This window comes from Pan troglodytes, chromosome 23 (genome assembly GCF_028858775.2).
Source record: "Pan troglodytes isolate AG18354 chromosome 23, NHGRI_mPanTro3-v2.0_pri, whole genome shotgun sequence".
Taxonomy (NCBI): domain Eukaryota; kingdom Metazoa; phylum Chordata; class Mammalia; order Primates; family Hominidae; genus Pan; species Pan troglodytes.
The window spans coordinates 23,408,607-23,434,027 of record NC_086016.1 but is presented as its reverse complement, the minus strand read 5'-3'; the positions used below and the strand labels follow the sequence as shown (position 1 = coordinate 23,434,027).

General features: G+C 54.9%; 3 protein-coding genes across 11 annotated transcripts in view; 1 reads left to right on the top strand and 2 right to left on the bottom strand.

Moving 5' to 3' along the window:
• The window catches only part of LOC458675 (putative phosphatidylinositol 4-kinase alpha-like protein P2), a 32,434-nt gene extending 20,988 nt beyond the window's left edge, over positions 1-11,446 (top strand). The window contains 12 exon segments of the mRNA XM_054676048.2: positions 355-484; positions 1,399-1,469; positions 4,482-4,554; positions 4,655-4,725; positions 5,784-5,893; positions 6,377-6,481; positions 6,563-6,688; positions 7,710-7,830; positions 8,307-8,475; positions 9,167-9,256; positions 9,783-9,866; positions 11,043-11,446. Coding sequence (XP_054532023.2) covers positions 355-484; positions 1,399-1,469; positions 4,482-4,554; positions 4,655-4,725; positions 5,784-5,893; positions 6,377-6,481; positions 6,563-6,688; positions 7,710-7,830; positions 8,307-8,475; positions 9,167-9,256; positions 9,783-9,866; positions 11,043-11,094 — 1,202 coding nt within the window. The 3' untranslated portion in view covers positions 11,095-11,446.
• Positions 11,447-14,525: 3,079 nt separating this feature from the next.
• TMEM191C (transmembrane protein 191C) lies at positions 14,526-17,319 on the bottom strand. Of its 9 annotated transcripts, none has more exons than XM_024353567.2 (11): positions 16,844-17,242; positions 16,690-16,725; positions 16,441-16,564; positions 16,256-16,306; positions 16,007-16,105; positions 15,629-15,685; positions 15,461-15,520; positions 15,270-15,334; positions 15,118-15,190; positions 14,930-14,970; positions 14,526-14,847 (listed from the first exon to the last, which is right to left on the bottom strand). In XM_024353567.2, exons 1-11 carry the CDS (start codon positions 17,137-17,139, stop codon positions 14,643-14,645), a joined length of 1,107 nt encoding a protein of 368 aa, XP_024209335.1. In that variant the 5' UTR covers positions 17,140-17,242; the 3' UTR covers positions 14,526-14,642. The 9 variants fall into 9 exon arrangements, with proteins under 9 accessions (XP_024209335.1, XP_024209332.2, XP_024209331.2 ...); XM_024353564.2 differs by having other exon boundaries at positions 16,028-16,105; XM_024353563.2 differs by lacking the exon at positions 15,270-15,334 and having other exon boundaries at positions 15,402-15,520.
• Positions 17,320-17,465: 146 nt separating this feature from the next.
• Positions 17,466-23,564, bottom strand: LOC101058786 (transmembrane protein 191A). Its single transcript, XM_054676047.1, has one exon. It carries the CDS (start codon positions 17,962-17,964, stop codon positions 17,482-17,484), a length of 483 nt encoding a protein of 160 aa, XP_054532022.1. The 5' UTR covers positions 17,965-23,564; the 3' UTR covers positions 17,466-17,481.
• Positions 23,565-25,421: the final 1,857 nt, after the last annotated feature.

The following is a 25,421-nucleotide window of genomic DNA, read 5'->3' as shown; positions in this document are numbered from 1 at the left end:
CACGGGCTTTTTTCTCCCTGCGTGTGCAGCAGTGAGGATTCTTTGCCCCGTGACATTCATAAATGACACGGGCTTTTTTCTTCCTGCGTGTGTAGTGTGTGCAGCAGTGAGGATTCCACGTCCACTTGTGCGCTTAGCCCCTGCCTTGAGCTCCGCTTAGGCACCAGCTTAGCTTCCCAGCAGCGTCGGCTGTGTCAACACAGCAAAAGGGGCACACGGCAGCTGTTATGGTCTCACCAAGCCTGCAGAGCATACTCTGGGCACCGCCAGTCTGGGGCCTGGGAAACAGGGCTGGTATTCCTGAGGGGCCTCTGCCACAGCCACAGAGACTCAGCCTCTTTGTTTCCTTGGCAGCTGACATCGGCGACCTCCTGGAGCAGTTAGTAGAGGAGATCACAGGCTCCTTGTCGGGCCCAGTGAAGGACTTTTACCAGCGGGAATTTGATTTCTTTAACAAGATCACCAACGTGTCGGCTGTCATCAAGTAAGTGCAGTGCTTCGGAAACCACCTTCTGGAATCTTGTTCCAGTCCCTGCAGCTTAACAGAATTGCCTGGGAAGCTTTAAAAATACCCATGCGTGGCCCCAACCAGATGAATGAGAGTCTCTAGCAGCGGGGCCGCTGGTGGTTCTGATGGACAGCCAGGGTGGGTGGGGAAGCACTGCTTGGGGTGAGTCAGGGCTGTTGAAGTTATGGCAGAATGCACGGCCACGCCAGTTTCAGGAAACACAGCTTAGTTTCATTCCTGAGATTTGTGGAATTTAGCACATGGCTCCACAATTTGAGGCCACCCTGCCCTCTCCACACTCTGAAGGATCGATCCTCTTGTTGTCAGGAAAACCAGACTGCCTTTGCAGCTCCTGTCACCGTTTTCCTAGACCTTCCATTCATGTGGACCTGACACCATCCTTGGATGTTGGTGGCTTTGTGCATTCATAAGGGATGAAACCCTGGAGTCATCAATGCTGGGCATGCCGGCTGGGCTGTCTCCAGTGCTTACACTGCTCTGACCTTGGTCACTTTGAGGCCCTTTTCTGGGCTGGGTGCTGAGAATAGCAGTGCTGGCAGCTTCTAACCCAAGAGATGAAGAACGGGAGCTAGCGTTTCCTGGGTGGCAGCAGGTGGCAGGCATTATTACCCCCACCACCCCCAGCCACACACCCCCGCACACAGCAGGGGCAGAGCCTGTCAGAAAACAGCCCTTCCGGGGCTGTCGGGGATTCTCCATGAGGAATGCAGGGCAAGAATCGCTGCCAGTGGTGCGTGGCTGCGCTAGGAGCAGCTAGAGCCGGGAAGAGAGGGACAGAGAGGGCAATCCAGGCAGGAGGGGCCCTGGGCTGTCCCCCAGCAGCCAGTTCCTCCAGGATACAAAGCAAGAATTTCTTTCCTGTTTCTCAGGCCCTACCCTAAAGGCGACGAGAGAAAGAAGGCTTGTCTGTCGGCCCTGTCTGAAGTGACGGTGCAGCTGGGTGAGCAGGTGGCTTCTGGAGGCTCAGACCAACCTCTTCCTGCAGGCGGGCGGCGGGGCGTGAAGGCTGCTGCCCTCTCCAGGCACTGCAGGATGTGAACACAGTGGCTTGGCCAGCCCCACACCTGCTTGGGCCCATGGTGCCTGGTGCCCCAGGACCCCAGCCCCTCCCCAGAATCTGCCGCTAGTGAGCGGGAGCTGCTCATCAGTGGGTGCCCTTCATCTTCTTGCTGCCTGCTGTTTTTCTGGAGGCTGACACTGACCTCAGTAGCTGTTACTCTAGAAGAGGGTTCCTAGGCTCCAGCATTACAGGAGCAGGTCACACAGACGAGGGGATGGTGGGCCCAGTGTGGGACGGCTCAGGTGTGCTGGGACCCATCAGCACCACCCCCTCACCGCCTCCATGGGAAGTCGCTCCTGGGTGCCTGTGGCTGTGGCCACATGGGAATTCAAGCTGAGCTTTTCAAGAGAAGATGGAAATCCAGACTTCACTGGGCAGCTCTCTCTCCATTTCTTTCTCTTTTTTTTTTTTTTTGAGATGGAGTCTTGCTCTGTCGCCTCAGCCTCCCGAGTAGCTGGGACTACAGGCACCCGCCACCACACCCGGCTAATTTTTTTGTATTTTTAGTGGAGTCAGGGTTTCACCGTGTTAGCCAGGATGTCCTCAATCTCCTGACCTTGTGATCTGCCCGCCTCGGCCTCCCAAAGTGCTAGGATTACAGGCATGAGCCACTGTGCCCGGCCTCTCTCTGCATTTCTAACTATTGGCACAAACTTGTCTTCCAAACTCTGTCTGTCCTGTGCAGATGTTCACAGCGGCTGGTCTCAGCTGTGGAGTGCCCTGCAGGACCCCGGTTTAACCATTTCTTCCCAACACATTGTGTTGAGCTCACACAACAGCACGGCTTCCCAGAGAGGGCAGGACATGTATGCAGGGCCTCCGTTCCCGCATCAGGAAGGCAACTGCTGGGGAGGGGCAAAAAGAGCTGGAAGCATTGTACTGCAGGGGGCATGCACAGAAGTCCCCAGCCCCTGGCTCTAGATTGTGTTGGCTGAGTCTTGCCCCAGAGGTCAGGGAAGCCAGCAGGGCTCTAGCAGGAGAGCACAGAGGGGCCTGAGTGTGAGCCACAGCCTGGAGCAGGCAGAAGGGCAGGTGAGGAAGAGGAGGAGATGGCATGCCCCCCCTCCCTGTACCCCACAGCAAGGCCAAGCTTGGCTCCCCTCAAAGCCCACCTCTCAGGGTTCAAGGAGCACACATCCCCCTTGGGGACTGGCAGTTCCTTGGCCAGAAACAGGCTTTCCCTTGTCCTCTTATTTCACACATTTACTGAGCACTCACTGAGAAAGGGGAGCCTGGGCCAGGCGCGGTGGCTCATGCCTGTAATCCCAGCACTTTGGGAGGCCAAGGCAGGTGGATCACCTGAGGTCAGGAGATCAAGACCATCCTGGCTAACACGGTGAAACCCCGTCTCTACCAAAAATACAAAAAATCAGCCGGGTGTGGTGGCGGGTGCCTGTAGTCCCAGCTACTCGGGAGGCTGAGGCAGGAGAATGGCGTGAACCCGGGAGGCAGAGCTTGCAGTGAGCCAAGATTGTGCCACTGCGCTCCAGCCTGGATGACAGTGCCAGACTTGGTCTCAAAAAAGAAAAATTAACCAGGCATGGTGGCGTGTGCCTGTAATCCCAGCTACTTGGGAGGCTGAGAACAAGAATCACTTGAACCCAGGAGGTGGAGGTTGCAGTGAGCCGAGATGGCACCACTGCACTCCAGCCTGGGTGACAGAGTGAGACTCTGTCTCAAAAAAGCAAAAACAAAAGAAAAGGCATGACATTAGGTATTGTAGCTGTTAAAAAGATGAGTAAGACATGGTCCCTGAGCTGAAGAAGCTTGAACTCACAGAGATAAAAAATAAACATAAACAATGTTGGCCGGGCGCGGTGGCTCATGCCTTAATCCCAGCACTTTGGGAGGCCAAGGCGGGTGGATCACCTGAGGTAAGGAGTTCCAGACCAGCCTGGCCAACTTGGTGAAACCCCGTCTCAACTAAAAGTACACAAATTAGCCAGGCGCGGTGGCGGGCGCCTGTAATTCCAGCTACTCGGGAGGCTGAGGCAGGAGAATCGCTTGAACCCGGGAGGCGTAGGTTGCAGTGAGCTGAGACCGAGCCACTGCACTCCAGCCTGGGCGACAGAGTAGGACTCCGTCTCAAAAAGAAAAAGAAAAAAAGAAACGTGTTAGACAAAAGTCCTAAAGGCTGGGAGAACCAAGGACAGTTCATGGACATAGTGACATTTAAGTAAGGCTTTTAAGAGAGTAGTATTCAAATGGGTAAGGAAGGCCAGGCGCAGTGGCTCACACCTGTAATCCCAGCACTTGGGAGGCCAAGACAGGTGGATCACTTGAGGTCAGGAGTTTGAGACCAGCCTGGACAACATGGCGAAACTCCATCTCTACTAAAAATACAAAAATTAGCCAGGCATGGTGGCAGGCACCTATAATCCCAGCTACTCAGGAGGCTGAGGCAGAAGAATTGCTTGAACCTGGGAGGCGGAGGTTGCAGTGAGCCAAGATTGCACCACTGCACTCCAGCCTGGGTGATAGAGTGAGACTCTATCGAAAAAAAAAAAAAAAAAACAGGGACTCCAAGAATGGAGGGCTGTTCAGAGGGTTGCTCAGGCAGGTGGAGGCAGGACAGGCCTCACACGCACCCCCAGAAGCAGTAGGGCTGTATCCGTGAGGATGGGGCTCAGTGCTCCTCTAGGAAGAGCATTTCCCAGAAGGTGCAGACTCATTTGGTCGATGGCTGGAAGAGTCGAAGAGTCAAGGAGGACGGACCCTTAGCGGCCACAGAATAAGAAGTTAGTGGTGCCCTGGACAAGGACCAGAGGCCCCTCCACAGGGGTGGGGTGTGCCTGCAGGGTGGACACACACGTAACATCCGTGTTGGAAACTGACTCTGGCTCACCTGTGGTGACACATGCATTCCCTGTGACTGCCTCTGTCCCTGCACAGGCTGCTACCTGCCCAGCAACCCCGAAGCCATTGTGCTGGACATCGACTACAAGTCTGGGACCCGGATGTAGAGGTGGGCGCCTCACCCTACCCATCCCCCGCTTCCACAGCGTCCGCGTGTGAAGTTTTTCTCGGCTGCATCATGGGTGCCACATTCTTTTTGTTGTTTTCAGTGCTGCAAAAGCCCCATATCTGGCCAAGTTCAAGGTGAAGCGATGTGGAGTTAGTGAACTTGAAAAAGAAGGTCAGTAAAGAACCCTGATTTTGTTTGGGAGCTCAGTGCTTTTCCTTGCTAATGCCAGTTTCTTCTGGCATGTGTTAAATTTAGTACAGCTCTCCATAAAAGATGATGTCTGTCCATCTGTCTGCCCTCAGACCCCTCACTGGGGGATGGCAGGGAGCTCAAATGCACTGACAGATGTGCCAACCCAGAGGTCTGTCTGCCATGAGTCAGCTGGCATGCTCCAGCAGGCTCCTTCCTGAGGCTGAGGGGCCCGGGGCCGTTGGGGGGTGTTAGTTTCCCGGGGCTACTGTATGGACAATCTCAGTTCTGGAGGCTGGAGTCCATCATCAGGGTCGTGCCCCCTCTGAAGGCTCTGGGCAGGTCACACCTTGCCTGCTCAGCTTCTGGTAGTGTTGCCAGCAGTCCTGGGCTCACCTTGGCCTGCAGATGCTCCACTCCCATCTCCGCCTCCCTCTTCACATGATGATCTCCCTTGAAGGACATCAGTCATTGGATTAGGGACTGTCCTAATCCACTGTGACCTTGTCTTAACCTAATTACATCTGCAAAGACCCTGTTTCCAAATAAGGACACATTCTAAGGTTTGGGGTGAACATGAATTTTAGGGAGACACTCTTCAACCCAGTACAGACGGTGTGGCCAGCTGTGGAGAGGGGGCTGCCACCCCTTGCAGGGACCTGCCTCCCATGGCCGTCTGCACACTGGCCCCGAGCCCTCCCAGGACCCCAGTGTACAGACACATTCCTCCTGCCCCCCAGCTCACAGCACCCAACACTGACCCAGGCACACCTGGGTCTTCACTGCAGATGAAATGGGGCTCTGTTTTTAGTTCCATTTACGCCTAAATGTTCTTAGACTCCAACCCTGGATTCCACCTGCTGTTCCAAGGCTTTCCTTGGGCCCTGCTGGGCTCCTCCTTGGCCTCCTTGGGGTTTTGAAGAAGTGATCCCCAAGATTGCTGGGGTTCCTTTCAGGCATGTGAGAGGACTCATCCCTGGCCCCCTCAGAGGGCTTCTCATTGCCTACAGGCTAACAGCGGCCTCTCTCCCTGCGGGCAGGTCTGCGGTGCCGCTCAGACTCCGAGGATGAGTGCAGCACGCAGGAGGCCGACGGCCAGAAGATCTCCTGGCAGGCAGCCATCTTCAAAGTGGGAGACGACTGCCGGCAGGTAAGCAGGGTCAGGCCTCGAGTAGGCTTGGGGACTGGGCTTGCTGCTCCCCAAGGCTCCAGGCCCGCCAGAGTCCAATCTCATATGCAGAAATGTGAATCTTTTCCTTCTCTTATATGGTTCAGGTGCCACGGGGTAAATTAGGGCTTCTGCAAAACCCGGAGGCCTCTCCTTCCAGCCCCTTTCCCACTGTCCCCGCCCTGCCAGTGCCCACCTGAGGGAACTGTCCAGGGGTTGGGTGCCTTATCTCACACACCCCACCAGACAGCTCAGCCTCATGCTCAGCCCAGGGCCTGGTGGTCCCAGCAGCCTGAGTCCAGCCCCCGGTGGTCAGAAAGGAAGGCCTTCCAGACTCTTGCTCGGCTGTGGTCTCCCCACCTCACTCCATCTCTGGGTGCTCGGCTTTTGCCCTGTATGAGCCAGAAGAGCTGCTGGGGTGCAAGGACGCCAACTGACCGCGTCCTGCGCCTCCCGGCTTCCCAGGACATGCTGGCCCTGCAGATCATCGACCTCTTCAAGAACATCTTCCAGCTGGTCGGCCTGGACCTCTTTGTTTTTCCCTACCGCGTGGTGGCCACTGCCCCTGGGGTAAGTTCCCTGAGTGGAGCCAGTAGGGCAGCCCTGGGCACCTCGCACCCGGCGGGCCTCAGAACTGGCCTTTCCTCCTAGTGTGGGGTGATCGAGTGCATCCCCGACTGCACCTCCCGGGACCAGCTGAGCCGCCAGACAGACTTCGGCATGTACGACTACTTCACACGCCAGTACGGGGATGAGTCCACCCTGGCCTTCCAGCAGGTAGCCAGGGTGGCCACAGGCCGGGGGAGGTCGTGTGTGCTCCACCCCATCCCAGCCACCCATACCCAGCCTCCACCCACACCCTGCTCTCCTCAGTCATCCTTTGTTAAGGGTTAAAACCAGGGCACCTGGGCTGGGCACGGTGGCTCACGCCTGTAATCCTAGCACTTTGGGAGGCCGAGGCGGGCAGATCACGAGGTCAAGAGATCAAAACCATCCTGGCCAAAATGGTGAACCCTGTCTCTACTAAAAATACAAAAATTAGCTGGGCATAGTGGCACACGCCTGCAGTCCCAGCTACTCAGGAGGCTGAGGCAGGAGAATCGCTTGAACCCAGGAGGCAGAGGTTGCTGTGAGCCGAGATTGCGCCACTGTACTCCAGCCTGGGCAACAGAGTGAGACTCCATCTGAAAAAAAAAAAAAAAAAAAACCAGGGCACCTGGCCGGGCGCAGTGCTCACGCCTGTAATGCCAGCACTTTGGGAGGCCAAGGCGGGCAGATCATGAGGTCAAGAGATCGAGACCATCCTGACCAACATGGTGAAACCCCATCTCTACTAAAAGTAAAAAAATTAACTGGGCATGGTGGTGGGCACCTGTAGTCCCAGCTACTCGGGAGGCTGAGGCAGGAGAATCTCTTGAACCCAGGAGGCAGAGGTTGCAGTGAGCCAAGATCGTGCCACTGCACTCCAGCCTGGCGACAGAGCGAGACTCCGTTTAAAAAAAAAAAACACCAGGGCATCTGTAAGCCACTTTGGGAGTCAAAAGAATGTAGAGCTGGGCTGGACTCCTTAGAAGAAAGTTAAGTTCTGAGTGTGGGAGGAAGTGCCTGCACCCCCACATCCACAGACAGCCCGTCACTCCTGCTGCCGAAGACTGGCTTGCTGATTCGGGCTCTGCCTCCATAGTGGGGGCACAGAGCCAGGGAGAGTGCCCACAGGCCCAGGGATCCTGGGTGTGGGACCAGGGAGAATGCCCACAGGCCCCAGGGCCTTTTTGAGCCCAGGGCGCTCTCTGCACAGGCCGGCTACAACTTCATCCGAAGCATGGCCACCTACAGCCTCCTGCTGTTCCTGCTGCAGATCAAGGACAGACACAACGGCAACATTATGCTGGACAAGAAGGGCCATATCATCCACATCAGTCAGCCAGCCACAGCGCCACCCTCCTCTCCCTTCACCCCTGGCACCCAGGGGTGGATAGGGATCCCCACCCCACAGAGAGGAGAATGCCCAGGACCACCCTGCCAGGAGTGTCAGGGTCCAAGGTCCGAACTATCGGCCACCAAGCTGTTCTGCTGTAGAGGGTGCCTGGCCCCGGCCCCAGGGAGCTGGGGCGAGAGCCGCCATTGCTCTGAGTCAGAAGCTGGAGCTGGGCGGAGTGGGGCTGGTCCAGGTTCAGTGCCCCAGCTTGGCTCCTTCCTCCACTTCCTCCCTTCTCTTTCTCTGCCTGCTGCTCCACCACCCACCCCATCACTGTCCCCAAGAAAACACAACCTGCCTGTTGGGGGTGGAGGGGGTGCTCCTGTTGCAGTCCTTTTCCACTCCTCAAAACAGACCACTCGTCCTTGCCCGCCCTGGCTCCTACCCAGTCACAGGCAGCTCTTTGGGGTTTTGCAGACTTTGGCTTCATGTTTGAAAGCTCGCCGGGCGGCAATCTCGGCTGGGAACCCGACATCAAGCTGACGGATGAGATGGTGATGATCATGGGGGGCAAGATGGAGGCCACACCCTTCAAGTGGTTCATGGAGATGTGTGTCCAGGCTACCTGGCTGTGCGGTGAGCCTGGGTGAGGGCCAGGGTGGAGGCGGAGGGGGTGTGTGGAATGTTCTGAGGTCCCCTTTAGGATGAAGGGAATCCGGTTCCAGAGAGTGAGGTAGGTGCTAGCAGCCACCTGCTGACCTATACCTGTCCTTTGGTCACCTCTGTCTGCCCACTTGTGCCAGTAAATTCTTGCTCTGGGCATCTAATTCCAACCACCTTCCCCACGATCCTGCCCACGCCTTCAGCCATGGGCTCTCCCTTTCTGGGCATCCCATCCACCCTGTCACCAAAGCCTGAGCACCTGCCACCCCACAGGCTACGTGCCAAAGATGGGCTTTGTCCCAGTTTCATATACAGGTCACTTGGCCAAGGCCACAGTCCAACCTGGGTTCATCCCCACTGCCCCGCAGAGAAAGGCAGGTCAGCGTGTCTGCATCCCACCCAGGTGCAGAAGCCATGGCCGGCAGCCTTATGTGGGGGACAGGGCAGGACACTCAGCCTGTCCAGAGTGCGTATGGGCAGCCCTTGCCTGGGCGGTACGGGTGACCGAGTGCAGCAGATCGAAAGTTGCCTCGGGGATGTGCAAGATGTGGCAGGCGAGGTGGGTGGCAGGAGCCCACACCTGAGGCTGTTGGCATCAGCCAGTCCACAGGACTACAGGCAGGGCCACCACCTAGGCTGGCCTCAGCCCACCGCTCCCTCCTCTCTCTCCCCAGGCCCTACATGGATGCGGTCGTCTCCCTGGTCACTCTCATGTTGGACACGGGCCTGCCCTGTTTTCGCAGCCAGACAATGAAGTTCTTGAAGTAGGTTCCTTGGTGGACACGCAGGCCATCTGGGGGACAGTTGTCCATTAGCTGAGGCTCCATCCAAGATAGGTACCTTTCGTGTAATTGTCACTGTGGTTGTCATCTCCTTGGAACCTCAGAGCAGACAGGGTTCCTGGGTGAGGCTCTGCCCCTAGACCACAACTGTGAGGGGCCCCTGCTTGTGCCGGCCACACCAAAGACCCACCCAGGGGCCTCTATGTCAAGGATGCTACGCCCACCCCACCTCGACCCTAAGGTCTGGGGCTGCAGTAGCTTAGCTCCCCAATGCTTAGTCCCCTAATGCCATGGGGCCACTCAGGTGATGCTGGGAAGGGGACAGGGCCCATGATAGGCCAGGCGTGGCCTTCACAGCACCCCATCTTCCAACATGTGGACCCCAAAGGTACATTTCCAGGGCGTGGCTCTCAGCTGAAGTCCGTCCCCATGGAAGACCCTCCTCCCACTGGGCCAGGGAGCCAGCACGGCCCTGCCCATGGCAGCCCTGACACAGCCTCTCCCCCAGGCACAGGTTTAGCCCCAACATGACTGAGCGCGAGACTGCAAATTTCATCATGAAGGTCATCCAGAGCTGCTTCCTCAGCAACAGGTGAGTGCCCTGCCCCCCTGCCTTCACCCACTGCCTCGGTGGCCACTGGGCACCTGCAGGGCCTTGCCTGTACCAGGCGATGAGGATTCTGCTGTCCCCAAGCCGCCCCTCTCATGAAGACCCAAGCCTTGACAGGAACTCTTGAGGAGCAGTGGGGTGCTGGTTTAGGGGGCTGTGGTGTGCCGAGGGGAAGACTTGGCAGAGGCCAGGCCCACCTGGGCAGGGCTCGTGAGGCCGAAGGAGCAATAGGGACACAAGGCCAGGAGTATTAGAACTGAGTTTGGTGTCAGGCCTCCCTCCTCCCAGGAGGGCTGAGGAGTCAGACCCCACTCCTTTCCTGCGCCTGCCTCGGGCTGCTTCGTGGGCAGTGACTGGAGGTGCAGGCCGGGCTGCTGGTCACTACTGTGGTGGGAGGAGATGGGTGCAGGGGGCCCTGGGGAGGGCTGGCTCAGGGTCTGAAGGCAGAGCACCGGGCTGACAGGCTCCCTGCTGTGGGAGTCAGAGGTGGCTTTGAGGGGTCCGGCCTGAACAAAGGGAGGATGGCGATCCCAGCAAGTGAGCCATCCCCGAAGGGGGCAGCACTTAAACATGTGGGGTTGGTAAGGCCCAAGGCTGTGCCATGGGACAGACCACATCCAGACTAGGAGGAGGGGCCCAGACGTGGCCATCTCTGCATGGGGAGCTGCCGGAAGAGCATGAGAGGAAGCTGAGACCTGCCCCCAGGTGGCGCCCGGGTCCGGCACCCTAACAAGGGCACTGTGGAGGCTGGGCACGGAAGGAGCCCTTGCTGATAGGAAGCACAGAAACCAGGCGGCCAGGACCTCAAGAGGGGCTGGGGCAGGGCGAGAAGGGGCTCTCCAGAGGTGCGAGGAGAGCGTACAGACCCCTTGGAGGCATCTGGCCAGGACGAGCCAAGAGGCCCGAGGCCCATGTGGCAGAGCAGTGGCTCCCACGGATGGAAGCAGTTTGGCTGAGGAGCATGAGGTGGCCTCGGAGGCCCCTGGGTTGGAGCGGGAGATGTGGTCACTGGGTGGGGGAGGGCACGCCTGGGACATTTGTACCTTCAGGTGCTGCGCAGCCATAAGGGGCTGATTGGACGGGGAGGGCTCCCTGCGGGGAGGGACCCCAGACCCTGCTGGCTCCTCGCATCTCCCTTCACTCTTCTTGGCCTTTCAGGAGCCGGACCTACGACATGACCCAGTACTATCAGAATGACATCCCCTACTGAGGAGGGGACCTTCGAGGGCCTCTGCCCCATGTGCCCTCGAAGCTGCCCCACAATCATGGAGCCCTGCGACCTACCCGCCCTGCCGCCACATGCAGTGGAGGAGAGGCCTGTGGCCCGAAGAGCCTGGTAGCGCCTCCTGGGGCAGCACGTGGGTGGCGCAGGCTTAGTAACGCCGTGGACTGCAGCGACAATCAGTGGATGGTGCTGTCTATGCACAGGTGTGAGTCCTTTGCACTGGACATATTCCCTACCTGTTTTATTTCATAGGTACATGAAGTATTGTGTATAAAAAAAGAGATAAGATTTAACCAACATCAACAAAATAAAAACCCAAAATAGTGCTGTGTTGGAATCTGTGAGGTTTTGTGTCAAGTCCTAAGTCCACCTTCAGCCAAAGGGCAGTTCCTGGATTTGCCCCTAGAGAGGGGGACCCAGTGTTGGCTGCACTCATAGGCTGGGGCCCAGGAGCACGGGTTGTGGCTTAACAAACATGAGATTCCCATAATCTCACCACGGCATAGGTGCACCAAAACACACATTGTGTTTGTCCTGACTGCTGTCTGCCCGCTCCAAAACTGTCTCCCTCAGGGCTGTCGTGGGGGCCTGTCTGTGGCTCTCCGCAGCATCTTCCCACTGCTCTAGTCTTTCCCTCTTGCTTGTTTTCAAGTGCTGTGCTCTGGAAGTCCAAAATCTTTGTGTGACTAGACCCAGCAAGCATCTACTCCCACCCACCGAGGCCCTGCATCTGAAGCAGATAGGAATAAAGACCTGAAACAAAAGAGAAACTCCAAAAGATCAGCTAAACGGCAGCAGGTAAGAAGAGAAAATCAGTGATCAGAACAGTGAAATGACCAAACATGCAGTGTGAAGGAAAGGAAAGCCAAGCGGGTGGCTCCTAGTCCCAGCACTTCAGCAGGCCAAAGCGGGAGGATTGCTTGAGCCCAGGAGTTCAACACCAGCATAAGCAACATGGGAAGACCCTGTCTCTACAAAAAAATTTAAAATTAGCCACATGGTGTTGCATGCCTGTAGTCCCAGCTACTCAGGAGGGTAAGAAAGATAGGATCACTGGAGCCGAAGAGCAAGACTCCAGTGAGCTATGATGGTACCACTGCACTCCAGCCTGGGTAACAGGGCCAAAGAAAAAGAAGAGTTGAATGAAAAGCTGCAGTCAACTTTTTCTTTTTTTTTTAGTCGGAGTCTCACTCTGTCGCCCAGGCTGGAGTGCAGTGGCGTGATCTCTGCTCACTGCAACCTGTCTCCCAGGTTCAAGCAATTCTCCTACCTCAGCCTCCTAAGTAGCTGGGATTTCAGCTGCACGCCACCACACCCAGCTAATTAATTTTTGTACTTTTAGAAGAGAAGGGGTTTCATCATGTTGGCCAGGCTGATCTTGAACTCCTGGCTTCAGGTGATCTGCTCGCCTCGGCCTCCCAAAGTGCTGAGATTGGAGCCACCGTGCCCGGCCCCAGTCAACTTCTAATGGGATTTCCAGAGTTGAAAAACACAAATATTCAGCTTTAGGAAGCACAGTTGAGTCCTGAGCAGTACAAATAAAAATATAGGCTGGGCACAGTGGCTCACATGTGTAATCCCAGCACTTTTGGAGGCTGAGGTGGGTGGATTACTGGAGTCCAGCAGTTTGAAAACAGCCTGAGCAACATGGCAAGACCCCATCTCTACAAAAAATACAACAATTATCCGGGCATGGTGGCACAAGCCTGTAGTCCCAGCTACTCAGGAAGCTGAGGTGGATCGCTTGAGCCCGGGAGGTGGAGGTTGCAGTGAGCCAAGATCACACCATTGCACTCCACACTGGATGACAGAGTGAGACTGTCTTAATAAAAAATATGAGTCAGCGTATAAGTTAAAAGGAGTTTTGAAAGATACTAATCCAAAAGAAGGCAGAAAAGGAGAAACATAATAGACTTACCAGCCCAATTTAAAAGTCAGGGATTACAAACATGAATTGAAGAAGTGAGACCCAGTTATGTGCTGATTATAACCAAAGCACTTTACATATGAAGACAGATCTAAGATGAAAATAACAGATAGAAAAAAGACTGGCCATCCATAATCAAAATGTGTATGGGTGTTTATGAAGGGGCATTTCACAATAACAATTGACGGCGCTACCAACAAGAAAGTAAACACAGGAGCCCTGAACAAGCCTGTCACTCACCTGGACCTGCTGGGTATTTAGAACACACTCTGTCGGCCTGACATGGTGGCTCATGCCTGTAATCCCAGCACTTTGGGAGGCCAAGCCAGGCGGATCACAATGTCAAGAGATCAAGACCATCCTGGCCAACACGGTGAAACCCTGTCTCTGCTAAAAATACAAAAATTAGCTGGGCATGGTGGCATGCATCTGTAGTCCCAGCTACTCGGGAGGCTGAGGCAGGACAATCACTTGAACCCAGGAGGTGGAGGTTGGAGTGAGCCGAGATTGCACACCACTGTACTCCAGCCTGGCCACAGAGCGAGACTCCGTCTCAAAAAAAAAAATCACTCTGTCAACAGCAACAATACACTTTCTTCTCAGTGTTCATTACAAGCTTTGTGCTGGGCCACAAAACAAGTCTCAGTAAATGAGATAGAATTAAAATCATGCAGAGTGTATTCTCTGTCCACAGTGGAAATTAGGACTCAGTAAGATATCTGGAGAAAATGTTGGCCAGGCACGGTGGCTCATGCCTGTAATCCCAGCACTTTGGGGAGGCCAAGGTGGGCGGATCACGAGGTCAGGAGATCGAGACCATCCTGGCTAACACCGTGAAACTCTGTCTCTACAAAAAATACAAAAAATTAAACGGGCATGATGGCGGGCGCCTGAAGTCCCAGCTACTTGGGAGGCTGAGGCAGGAGAATCGCTGGAACCCGGGAGGCAGAGCTTGCAGTGAGCCGAGATCATGCCACTGCACTCCAGCCTGGGCGCAGAGCAAGACTCCGTCTCAAAAGAAAAGAAAAAAAAAAAAAAAAAAAAAACACATGTGATCAGAGGGAAAAGACCTAAGATGCTTTAAGGCGGTTTAGGGGAAAATGACAGCGATGAGCTGAGCTCAAGTAGTAAGAATACCAGAATACAGAGTGTGACTTCCCAAATAAACAGAAGGAAAGGGGAGCATTGAAAAATCAGGATCAACATGTTACAAATGGGAGAAATAAATTCAAATATAGTAGAAATAATTTCAAATCACAATACTTGAAAAAGGCAGCTTGTCAAATTGGCAAAGAAAAAAGTGTCAAATGCTATGTACAAGTTTCTGGCAATATGGCAAATTATGTATCCTGAAAAACTAAAAATGCTGTTTACAATACTGGGGAGTGGATCTAAATCCATGAGCTGTAAGTAAGGAAGGAATCTTTGGAGGCTGAAAAGCCAGTCAAGCTCCTACATGACATGGGAGACAGACGACGAACCCACGAGCTTCATCCCTTGAGGAGTTTATTAGGCGACCTTGGTCTACACTCTCAGGAGAGGAGTGCACCAGAAATAAAGCCAGGTGCCCTGGCGTCCACCTGGAGCCAGGCGCGGGGCGCTGCACTTAGGTTGGCAGCAGCCCGTTAGCGCGCAGCTCCAGCAGCGGGGACAGCGTGTAGCGCAGGCGGCGCAGCGTCGTCTCCGAGGTGAGGCTCCAGAGCCACGCGGAGACGGCGCCGGGGTCCAACAGCACCGTCCAGAGCAGCGACAGCCCCAGGAAGAGGAGCGGCAGCGTCAGCAGCACCTGCAGCGCGCCCAGCACGCACCGCCTGCGGGGCGAAAGGCGGGCAGGTGGGCGGCAGCTCGGGCGGGCACGTGGGGGACCGCGGCCGCGCCCACCGCCCGGCTCACCTGATGGCCAGCGCGCGAGGACCGCCGAACAGCCGCGTCTCCTGCGGGGAGAGAGGGCCGCATCCAGCTACCTCTGCGCCCGCGGCGCCGGCCCGGTTTCCAGGAGGAGGGGGAGGCGATACCGCGGGGGGGACGGGGAGGGTTGTCCCGCTCCAGCCCACCCCGCCCGGACCCGCGCAGGCGCTCACTCGGTCCGCCCTGGCCATCTCCTCCATGAGCGACTCGGTGCTGTACTGCACTCCGCGAAGCTGCCCGTCACACCTGCGGGGACAGGCATGCAGGTGGGAGCCCAGCCCGGCCCCACAGTGCCCCGCCGCGCCCGCAGGCCCAACTCCCTTACAGTTCCCGGCCACTCTGCCAGGCGTCCAGCTCCTCCGCAGCCTCCATCACCTTCACCTGCACCTCCTGGAGCGGGTGAGAGTGCGGACTGAGGCCTCGGGGAGGCGTCCTGGCGGTGGGTTGGGAGACTTACCGCCCCAGGTCTGGGGGAGGAGAGGCGGGAGGCACCTTGGCGTCTGAGTGGGGCCGCACCTGCAGGACTACGGTCTGCTCCTGGAATATGGCCCAGGCCTCCGCTGTCTGCAGCGCGCCCTGGGTGTGGACACCCGGGTTAGACTCGGCGGCGGCGGGGCGACAGGCCCTTCCCCATCCACACTCGAAAGCCTACCCTCCTCCAACAGAACCCGCTTCTGCCCTCACCTGCTGCAGCTTCTCCTCCTGCAAGGCGCATTTGGTCTCCGCCAGCTCCAGTTCATTCTTGAGAAGGACCCAGGGAATGTCAGGAGGTCCGCAGGCCGGCAACCCGCTGCGCCTCCGGGCCCCGCCCCCGGCCCTCAGTACCCGCCCCCAGGCGATCATGACCCCGCCCACGTCCTCAGGACCAGTCGTAAGCAACGCCCCAGCTGGTCATGGCCACGCCCCCTCCGCGCTCCGCCCCATTCTAGCCCTCAGAGCCCCGCCCCCAGGCGGTTATGCTCCGCCCACATTCCCCCGCCCACGCCTTCAGGGCCTGCCTTAAGCCACACCCCCAGGTGGTCACGGCCCCGCTCATGCTGCTGCTCCGCCCCTACTAAAGACCTCAGGGTCCCGCTCAAGGACCTGCAGCGTCACCAACTGGGCTGCGAGTTGCTGCTCCGTGCTCTTCTGGCTCTGCGGTTCTCCTCCGTAGTAGAAGAGCTAGGGGCGGGGCTCGTAAGGGCGGGGTTTACCGGGCTTCTGGAGGAACGGGTGTCAGGGGAGACAGGGACAGGGAGGCAACAAGGGCGAGGACAAGGGCAGGACTTCGAGAGGAACCAAGAGACAGGCCCTCCCATCTCCTGCACGTACCTGACTCGACAGCTCCTCCCACTGCTCCTGCAGCTGCCTGCTGTGCTGCTCCTGCGGACAGGGTCCTGGGGCGGTGCCGACCTCTCCGCCGGTCCTACCTCACCCCACCCCCGGATCCGGCCCCCTTCCGCCCGCCCTGCCCCACCCCACCCTGGGTCCAGCCCCATTCCAGGACTCTTCCTCACCAAGTCCTCCTTGTGGCGCTCCGCCTCCTCCAGTCTTCTGCGCACCCGCTCCGCGCGCTCCCGCGCCGCCTCGCGCGCCTCCCTTTGCAGAGGCTGCGCTGCCTGGCTTCGCCTCCGCAGCAGGCTGCAGAGGGAAACTGAGGTTGGCGCTACAAGGCGGACTGGGTCGCTCAGGATCCCGCAGTCGCCAGGAAGGACCAGCCGCAGGCTCATGATTGAGGACTGGGAAGTCCTGGCCGAGTCCCCCACCTGGGTCCGCTGGGTGGATCACCCATTCCCAAGGTCCTAGAGCAGAGATGCGGGCCCGGGCGGATCAGCCTGGTACTCTACGAAGCACCTCGCGGCGCTGCCTGCGGGACCGACCCTCGCGCGCCCGCCAGGTAGAGCGGCGTTCCCCGCGCACCTCCGCTCCCGCTCGCTCAGGTCCTGCAGGCGCTGGTTGAGGCTCTCGCTCTCGGCCTCGAGCCCGCGTATCAGCTTCTCTAGCTCCTGCTTCCGCTGGCGACCATCTCGGTTATCCTTCTGCAACTGCAGCAGCAGCTCCTGCGTCGCGGCCATGGCTGTGGAGACCGAGCCTAAATGCCGCCCGCCTCGGGGACCCAGCCTGCGGCTGGCAGGCGTCACAATGGGCGGCAGGGAGCGCCTAGCGGGCTGGATCACAATGGGCGGCAGGGGAAGCCCGAGCGTAGCCCGACACATGCCCCTTCTCACGCCGGCCGGAGGTGGGTCAGGCCGGATCACACTTAGTCCATCACTGATGAAAACTGTGTCAAAGAGCCGTAATTGGATCAATGAAAGGTTAATAAAATACTAATACCAAATGCAGGCAAGTTGAAGATTGGTTCCCCCACAGTGCAGATGGCACTTGCAGACTGATCGATCTCTTGTGGAAAAGAACCCATAAATATGTTCGTAGCTTTTGACCCAATTATCCTTCTCCTGGGAAATTTATCCCAGGAAGGAGAAAAAATAATTTAAACCCACCATGCACTAAATGGTTCGCTGAAGTGGTTACAGTAGCCACAAAAAAAGGAAACAATTTTAATGATTAAAATGTGCTTGGGTATTATGTGGTATGCCTAGAGCTATGATGATGTCTAGTGAAAAAGAATTTGATTTAGCATTTATGCTAAAGTAACTAAGATAAAATACATGAGCAAGATCCGTAAAGGAAACAGGAGGAAGATAAGCTCTTTCATTGCTTGGTGAGACTGTAGGTAAACTCGTCCTTTTAAGTATTATTAGTTTAGAGACAGGTCCTGCTGTCACCAGGCTGGAGTACAGTGGAGCAATCGAGGCTAGCTGCAGCCTCAATCTCCCAGGCTCAAGTGATCCTTCCGCCTTAGCCTCCCAACTTGTCCTTTTAAAATCTGCCTTTATTTGTCCAGTTACAATTATGAACTTGGATGCAAAAATCCAAAATAAATTACTAACAAAATCTAAAGGGAAACAGAAATCCATGGAAACCAAGCAGAGTTTATTCCAGGGATTGTTCAACATCAGAAAATCAGTGTTGTTCACCATATGGACAAACAGGGAAGAACTCCACGATCTCAGTGGCGCACTTCAATAGATGCAGAAAACATGAAGATGAGGGTCACCATCTATTAATAATTTTTTTTTTTTTCTGAGACAGAGTCTCACTCTGTTGCCCAGGCTGGAGTGCAGTGGCACAATCTTGGCTCACTGCAACCTCCGCCTACTGGGTTCAAGCAATTCTCTGCCCCAGCCTCCAGAGTAGCTGGCATTACAGGCACTCGCCACCATGCCCAGCTAATTTTTTTGTATTTTTAGTAGAGACAGGGTTTCACCATCTTGGCCAAGCTGGTCTTCAACTCCTGACCTCGTGATCCACCCACCTCGGCCCCCCAAAGTGCTGGGATTACAGGCCTGAGCCACCTCACCTGACCATCTATTGATAATTCTAAAAGCTCTTACAAAAGGGAGAGATAAAAGCACTCTCTAGTCTGATAAAGGCCACAGTAAACATTATAGTAAGGAGGAAGTATTAATAGTATATGCTTTTTTTTGCTTTTTTTTTTTTTTTTAGAGTCAGGGTCCTGCTGTCACCCTGGCTGGAGTGCAGTGGTACGATCAAAGCTAACTGCAGCCGCACACTTCAGGGCTCAAGTGATCCTCCCACCTCTCACCCTTTAAGAAGTAGTAGACGGCCGGGCACGGTGTCTCACGCCTGTAATCCCAGCACTTTGGGAGGCCGAGGCGGGTGGATCATGAGATCAGGAGTTCAAGACCAGCTTGGCCAAGATGGTGAAATCTTGTCTTTACTAAAAATACAAAAAAAAAGTTAGCCGGGTATGGTGGTGCTTGCCTGTAGTCCCAGCTACTCGGGAGGCTGAGGCAGGGGAATCGAACCCGAGAGGCAGAGGTTACAGTGAGCCGAGATTGCACCACTGCACTCCAGCCTGGTGACAGAGGGAGGCTCCATCTCAAAAAAAAAAAAAAAAAAATGTAGTAGTAAAGGCCAAGCACGGTGATTCACACCTGTAATCCCAGCACTTTGGGAGGCCAAGGTGGGTGGATCACCTGAGGTCTGGAGTTCGAGACCAGCCTGGCCAACATGGTAAAACCCCACCTCTACTAAAAATACAAAAAATTAGCTGGGCATGGTGGCCTATAATCCCAGCTACTCAGGAGGCTGAGGCAGGAGAATCGCATAAAACCAGGAGGCGGAGGTTGCAGTGAGCCGAGATCGTGCCACCGCACTCCAGCCTGGGCAACAGCGTGAGCCTCCATCTTAAAAAAAAAAAAAAAATAGTAAAAGAGGCTGGCCACGGTGGCTCATGCCTGTAATCCCAGCACTTTGGGAGGCAAAGGAGGGCAGATCACGAGGTCAGGAGATCAAGACCATCCTGGCTAACATGGTGAAACCCCATTTCTACTAAAAATACAAAATTAGCTGGGCATGGTCGCGAGTGCCTGTAATCCCAGCTACCTGGGAGGCTGAGGCAGGAGAATGGCGTGAACCCGGGAGGCGGAGGTTGCAGTGAGCCAAGATCACGCCACTGCACTCTAGCCTGGGCGACAGAGCGAGACTCTGTCTCAAAAAAAAAAAAAAAAATTATTTTTTTGTAGGGACAGAGTCTCACTTTGTTGCCCTGGATCGTCTCAAAATTCTAGCTACAAGTGATCCTCCTGCATTGGCCTCTTAAAGTTCGTAATGCTTTGCTCTTTTAAGTTTGTCTCTTTGTGAACATGTAAGAAACTACGGGGCCGGGTGCGGTGGCTCACGCCTGCAATCCTGGCACTTTGGAAGGCCAAGATGGACGATCTCCTGATCGAGACCATCCTGGCTAACATGGTGAAACCCCATCTCTACTAAAAATACAAAAAATTAGCCGGGCGTGGTGGCGGGTGCCTATAGTCCCAGCTACTCGGGAGGCTGAGGCTGGATAATGGCATAAACCCGGGAGGCGGAGCTTGCAGTGAGCGGAGCTTGCGCCACTGCACTCCAGCCTGGGTGACAGAGCAAGATCCATCTCAAAAAAAAAAAGAAAAAATTTAAAATGAGTTGGGTGTGCTGGTGTGCACCTGTAGTCCCGGATACTCAGAAGGCTGAGCTGGGAGGATCTCTTGGGCTTGGGAGTTTAAGGCTGCAGTGAGCTATAATCATGCCACCACACTCCAGCCTGGGCAACAGTGAGACCCCCAACTCAATCAACCAATCAAAAATGTCTTCAGATCGGGCGCAGTGGCTCACACCTGTAATCCCAGCACTTTGGGAGGCTGAGGCAGGTGGATCACTTGAGGTCAGGAATTCAAGATGAGCCTGGCCAACATGGTGAAACCCTGTCTCTACTAACAACAACAACAACAAAAAAATTAGGTTGGGCATGGTGGTTCAAGTGATTCTCCTGCCTCAGCCTCTCAAGTAGCTGGACTACAGACGCCCACCACCACGTCTGGCTAATCCTTGTATTTTCAGTAAAGATAGGGTTTCATTATGTTGGTCAGGCTGGTCTCGAACTCCTGACCTCAAATGATCCACCTGCCTCAGCCTCCCAAAGTACTGGGATTACAGGCGTGAGCCACCACACCTGGCCAATATTTTTTAATTTTAATTTTTTGTTAGAGAGAAAGGATCTTGCTCTGTCACCCAGGCTGAACTTCAGTGGCTTGATCCTAGCTCACTGCGGTCTGGAAATCCTGGGCTCAAGGAATCCTCCCACCTCAGCACCCCCAGTAGCTGGGACTACAGCATGGCTGATTATTTTTTTGTAGAAATGAAGTCTCACTATGTTGACCAGGCTGGTCTCAAACTCCTGGGCTCAAGTGATCCACTCACCTTGGCCTCCCAAAATGCTGGGATTACAGGCATGAACCACCCCCCCTGGTCTTTTTTTTCCTTTCTTTTTTTTTTTTTTTTTTTTGAGATTGAGTCTCACTCTGTTGCCTGGGCTGGGGAGCAGTAGTGCCATCCCAGCTCACTGCAGCCTTGACCTCCTGTGCTCAAGTGATCCTCCTGCCTTGACCTCCCAAAGCACTGGGACTACAGGTGTTAACATTTATTTTTTATTTTTTTATTTTTGAGACAGAGTTTCACTCTTGTGGCCCAAACTGGAGTGCAATGGTATGATCTCAGCTCACCGCAACCTCTGCCTCCAGGGTTCAAGCAATTCTCCTGCCTCAGTCTCCCGAGTAGTTGGGATTACAGGCACTCGCCACCATGCCCAGCTAATTTTTTGTATTTTTAGTAGAAACGGGGTTTCACCATGTTGGCCAGGCTGGTCTCGAACTTCTGACCTCAGGTGATCCGCCCGCCTCAGCCTCCCAGAGTGCTGGGATTACAGGCGTGAGCCACCACGGCTGGCCAGGCATTAACATTTATATAAACTAAATACACAGGGTGAGTACAGACGGTTGGTAGGACAAGGAGGAGGATGGGATCAGAAAGGAGGCGGCGAGAGCACCCACCAGGGATGAGGACAAGGGACATGAATGCTGTGCACCAGGAGGGGACATTCTGCAGATGAAAACTCTGCAGGTCAGAAGGAGAGTTTAGGACGCCTGCTACAACCAAGCACTGGGTCCCCTTTCACTAATGTTGAGAAATGCAAGCAAGACTGAAGTTTATTTTGGTTACTTATAGTGGACTCAAAACGACCACAGATTGTCTACAGTTCTCACCACCAGTAGGTGGAGCCTGTTTCCCCAGCTCAGGAATCTAGGCTCACCCTTGGGTCTTGCTCTGACAAACAAGATGATGCAGAAAAGACTTTGTGGGCCTCCAGAGCGTGGACCTCAGAGCCTTTATAGCCCCTCTCACCCCCTTATTTTTTTTTTCTGAGACAGAGTCTTGCTTGGTTGCCCAGGCCAGAGTGCAGTAGCACGATCATGGCTCACTGCAGCCTTAACCTCCTGAGACCAAGCCGTCCCCGTACCTCTGCCTCCCGAGTAGCTGGGACTGGCAGCAGCACCAACCAGCAGGCATGCCGGCAAACCCCCAGCCCCCAGCCAGCCCTGGGATGACTGCAGCTTGGCCAGAGCACCCAGGCAAGGTCTGCAGAACCTTTTGAGCACAAGGCCTGTTATGCAGCAAAGAATTACTGGATGTTTGTATTATTCGCAAAGGATTACTAGTGACTAAATTGTACTCCTATGAATGTGACACTATGCAGCAACCAGGTGACTGGGGTGGGGTGGCTTTACATGAGCTATTCTTGACATCTCATGTTATAATTGGTCCCCTAGTGGTCAAAGTTGAGGTGGGGGAGAGGTGGGGCGGGGACAGAACACGGGGAGAGGAGCTGCTGCATTTCAGCCCCCACCTCACTGTGCACACGACTTCTGTGAGCGTGTTCAGTCCTTACAACCTAAAGGAGCTGGCACTGAAGGCTTCCATTTACATAGAGGAGGGACACGAGGGTGCATGTGTCCTGAAGCTCCACCACCACCCTTGGATTCACACCCGAAGGTTAGAAAGGTGCTATCTGCCAGTGCTGGGCCTGGGGAAAGCCATTTAGGATCTGCTGCTTCTCTTTCAGATAAACTTTAGAACTGTCTTGTCAAATTCTCCCAAATACATTGTTGGGATTTGATAGGAGTTGCAAAAACAAAGCCTGTATGTGAAGCGTATATATTAAAAGGGAAGAATGGGCTGGGCACAGTGGCTCACACCTGTAATCCCAGCACTTTGGGAGGCCAAGGTGGGAGGACCACTTGATCCTAGGACTTCCAGACCAGCCAGGGCAACATAGCAAGACCCCTTTTTAAAAATAAAATATTAAAATAAAAATTTTAAAGGGAAGAATGGACACTCTCCATCATCAGATATTGGTCCCAGGAACAGAGCATTCCCGTCCAATCCCACAAGTCTTGCCTCAGGCCTCCTACAAATGTGCTATTTCCAAATGGGCTTTTGGCACATTTATCAAGGCTATGCCTATGTCACTTGTTTCCTGTTACTATTATGAAAAGGCCTTTCTGAAAATTTCATTTGGAGGCCAGGCATGCTGGCTCATACCTGTAATCCCAGCACTTTGGGAGGTTGAGGTGAGTGCATCTCTTGAGCTCAGGAGTTCAAGACCAGTCTGGGCAACATGGCATAACCTCATCTCTATCACCTGTGTGTGCGCCTGTGGTCCCAGCTACTCAGGAGGCTGAGGTGGAGGATTGCGGGAGCCCGGGAAGCAGAGGCAGTGAGCCAAGAGCTACACTCCAGCCTGGGTGACAGAGCAACTGTCTAAAAGAAAAAAGGAGAAAATTGCATTTGGGATATACATATTACAGGTTAAATTGGGTCCCCCCGAATTCATATTGGAGTCCTAATTTTCAATACCTCAGAATGTGGCCTTAACTTGAAAACAGGGTCACTGCAGGTGTGATTAAGATGGGGTCTCAGCCGGGCACGGTGGCTCATGCCTGTAATCCCAGCACTTTGGGAGGCCGAGGAGGGCGGATCACGAGGTCAGGAGATCAAGACCATCCTGGCTAACACAGTGAAACCCCGTCTCCACTAACAATACAAAAAATTAGCCGGGTGCAGTGGCGAGCGCCTGTAGTCCCAGCTCCTTGGGAGGTTGAGGCAGGGGAATGGCATGAACCCAGGAGGCGGAGCTTGCAGTGAGCCAAGATCGTGCCACTGCACTCCCGCCTGGGCCACAGAGCAAGACTCTGTCTCAAAAAAAAAAAAAAAAAAAAAAAGATGGGGTCTCATTGGAGCAGGGTGGGACCCCATCCAATATGACTGATGTCCTTATGAAGTGGGAACTTGGCCACAGACGACACGCACACAGGCCCTCGAGGAAAGCGCCATGTGAAGGATGGAGTTCCGCTCCAGAAGCCAAGGAGTCACCAGGGGCTACGCAAGGGGCCAGACTCAGAGCCTCGCCAAGAGCCTGCAGGCGAGCATGGTCTCCACTGCCTCCACTGTGAGATGTGAACACCTGTGCTGCAGTGGCCGCAGGGAGCCAGTCCCGAGGGTCACACCCTGATGTCTGTCTGCAAGGGCCCAGCTGCTCTTACTGAGGCCTTTCCAGCGCAGCCGCCTCTCCACATTAGAGAGGATCAGCCTGGGCACATGGCTTGTGGTAGAAGGCCCTGATCACACCACAAACGCAGAGAGCGGCTTGTGATGCTTAGGTTTTCATGGCCACGTGGCTTCAGCCTCAGCAAGGAGGGCACCGGGCCCACGTCCGAGGGTTTACCTGGGGATGATCACAGTGAGGTGGGTGGCTCAACAGGACCTCACAGTGCTGGCCTGGGAGTGGTGTGCTCTGCAGGCCAGAGCTGTCTAGACGGGCAGTTTGCCTCTGGAGTCTTACGTGTTCACTTCTTCCATGGCTCCGGCTCGTATCCTCTTCTCCCATGGTCTTGGAGTGTCCCCACCATATCCTGTTGGGGAGGCATCATGACCCTTTTCTTTTTGAGACAGGGTCTGGCTCTGTCACCCAGGCTGGAGTGCAGTCACACAATCATAGCTCACTGCAGCCTCCACCACCTGGACTCAAGCGATCCTCCTACTTCAGCCTCCCATATAGCTGGGACTACAGGTGTAGCCACACCCGCTAATTTTTTTTTTTTTTCTTTTTGGATAATCTTACTCTGTTGCCCAGGCTGGAGTGCAGTGGCACAATCTTGGCTCACTGCAACCTCTGCCTTCCGGTTCAAGCAATTCTCGTGCCTTAGCCCCCAAAGCAGCTGGGATTACAGGCACGTGCCACCATACCCAGCTAATTTTTTTTGAGACGGAGTTTCGCTCTTGTTGCCCAGGCTGGAGTGCAATGGCGTGATCTCGGCTCACTGCAACCTCTACCTCCTGGGTTCAAGCAATTCTCCTGTCTCAGCCTCCCGAGTACCCAGTATTACAGGCACCTGCCACCACCCAGCTAATTTTTGTATTTTTTAGTAGAGATAGGGTTTCACCATGTTGGCCAGGCTGGTCTTGAACTCTTGACCTTAGGTAGTAATCCACCCGCCTTGGCCTCCCAAAGTGCTGGGATTACAGGCGTGAGCCACTGCACCTGGCCAATTTTTTTTTTTTTCTTTTTTTGTATTTTCAGGAGAGACGAGGATTCGCCATGTTGCCCAGGCTGGTCTTGAACTCCTGAGGTCAGGCAATCCACCTGCCTCCCAGAGTGCTAGGATTACAGGCATGAGCCACAGTGCCCAGCCTCAATCACACCCAGCTAATTTTAAAAAAATATTTAGGCCGGCGCGGTGGCTCACGCCTGTAATCCCAGCACTTTGGAAGGCCAAGGCGGGCGGATCACGGGGTCAGTAGATCGAGACCAAAACTTTTAGTAGAGACATAGTTTCACTGTGTTGCCTAGGCTGGTCTCAGACTCCAGGGCTCAAGCAATTCACCTGTCTCAGCCTCCCAAAGTGCTGGGATTACAGGTGTGAGCCACTGTGCCTGGCTGTAAGAAACTAGCTGATGAAAAGGACCAGGTGGCTTTAAGCAATGGTAACAAAATATTAACTTAAATAATAAAATCTGGTCCAGGTGTGGTGACTCACCCCTG

Excerpts from the sequence above, each read along its gene's own strand:
- TMEM191C (XM_024353567.2), bottom strand. The coding sequence starts at position 17,139 with ATGTGTCGGGCTACGCTCGGGCTTCCCCTGCCGCCCATTGTGATCCAG. Across the intron at positions 15,686-16,006 it reads TCCTTGAGCGGGACCCTGAG|AATGAACTGGAGCTGGCGGA; the intron begins GTCTTTAGTAGG and ends GTCCTTCTCAAG. Across the intron at positions 14,971-15,117 it reads AGATGGCCAGGGCGGACCGA|GAGACGCGGCTGTTCGGCGG; the intron begins GTGAGCGCCTGC and ends CTCTCCCCGCAG.
- LOC101058786 (XM_054676047.1), bottom strand. The coding sequence starts at position 17,964 with ATGGTGAACAACACTGATTTTCTGATGTTGAACAATCCCTGGAATAAA.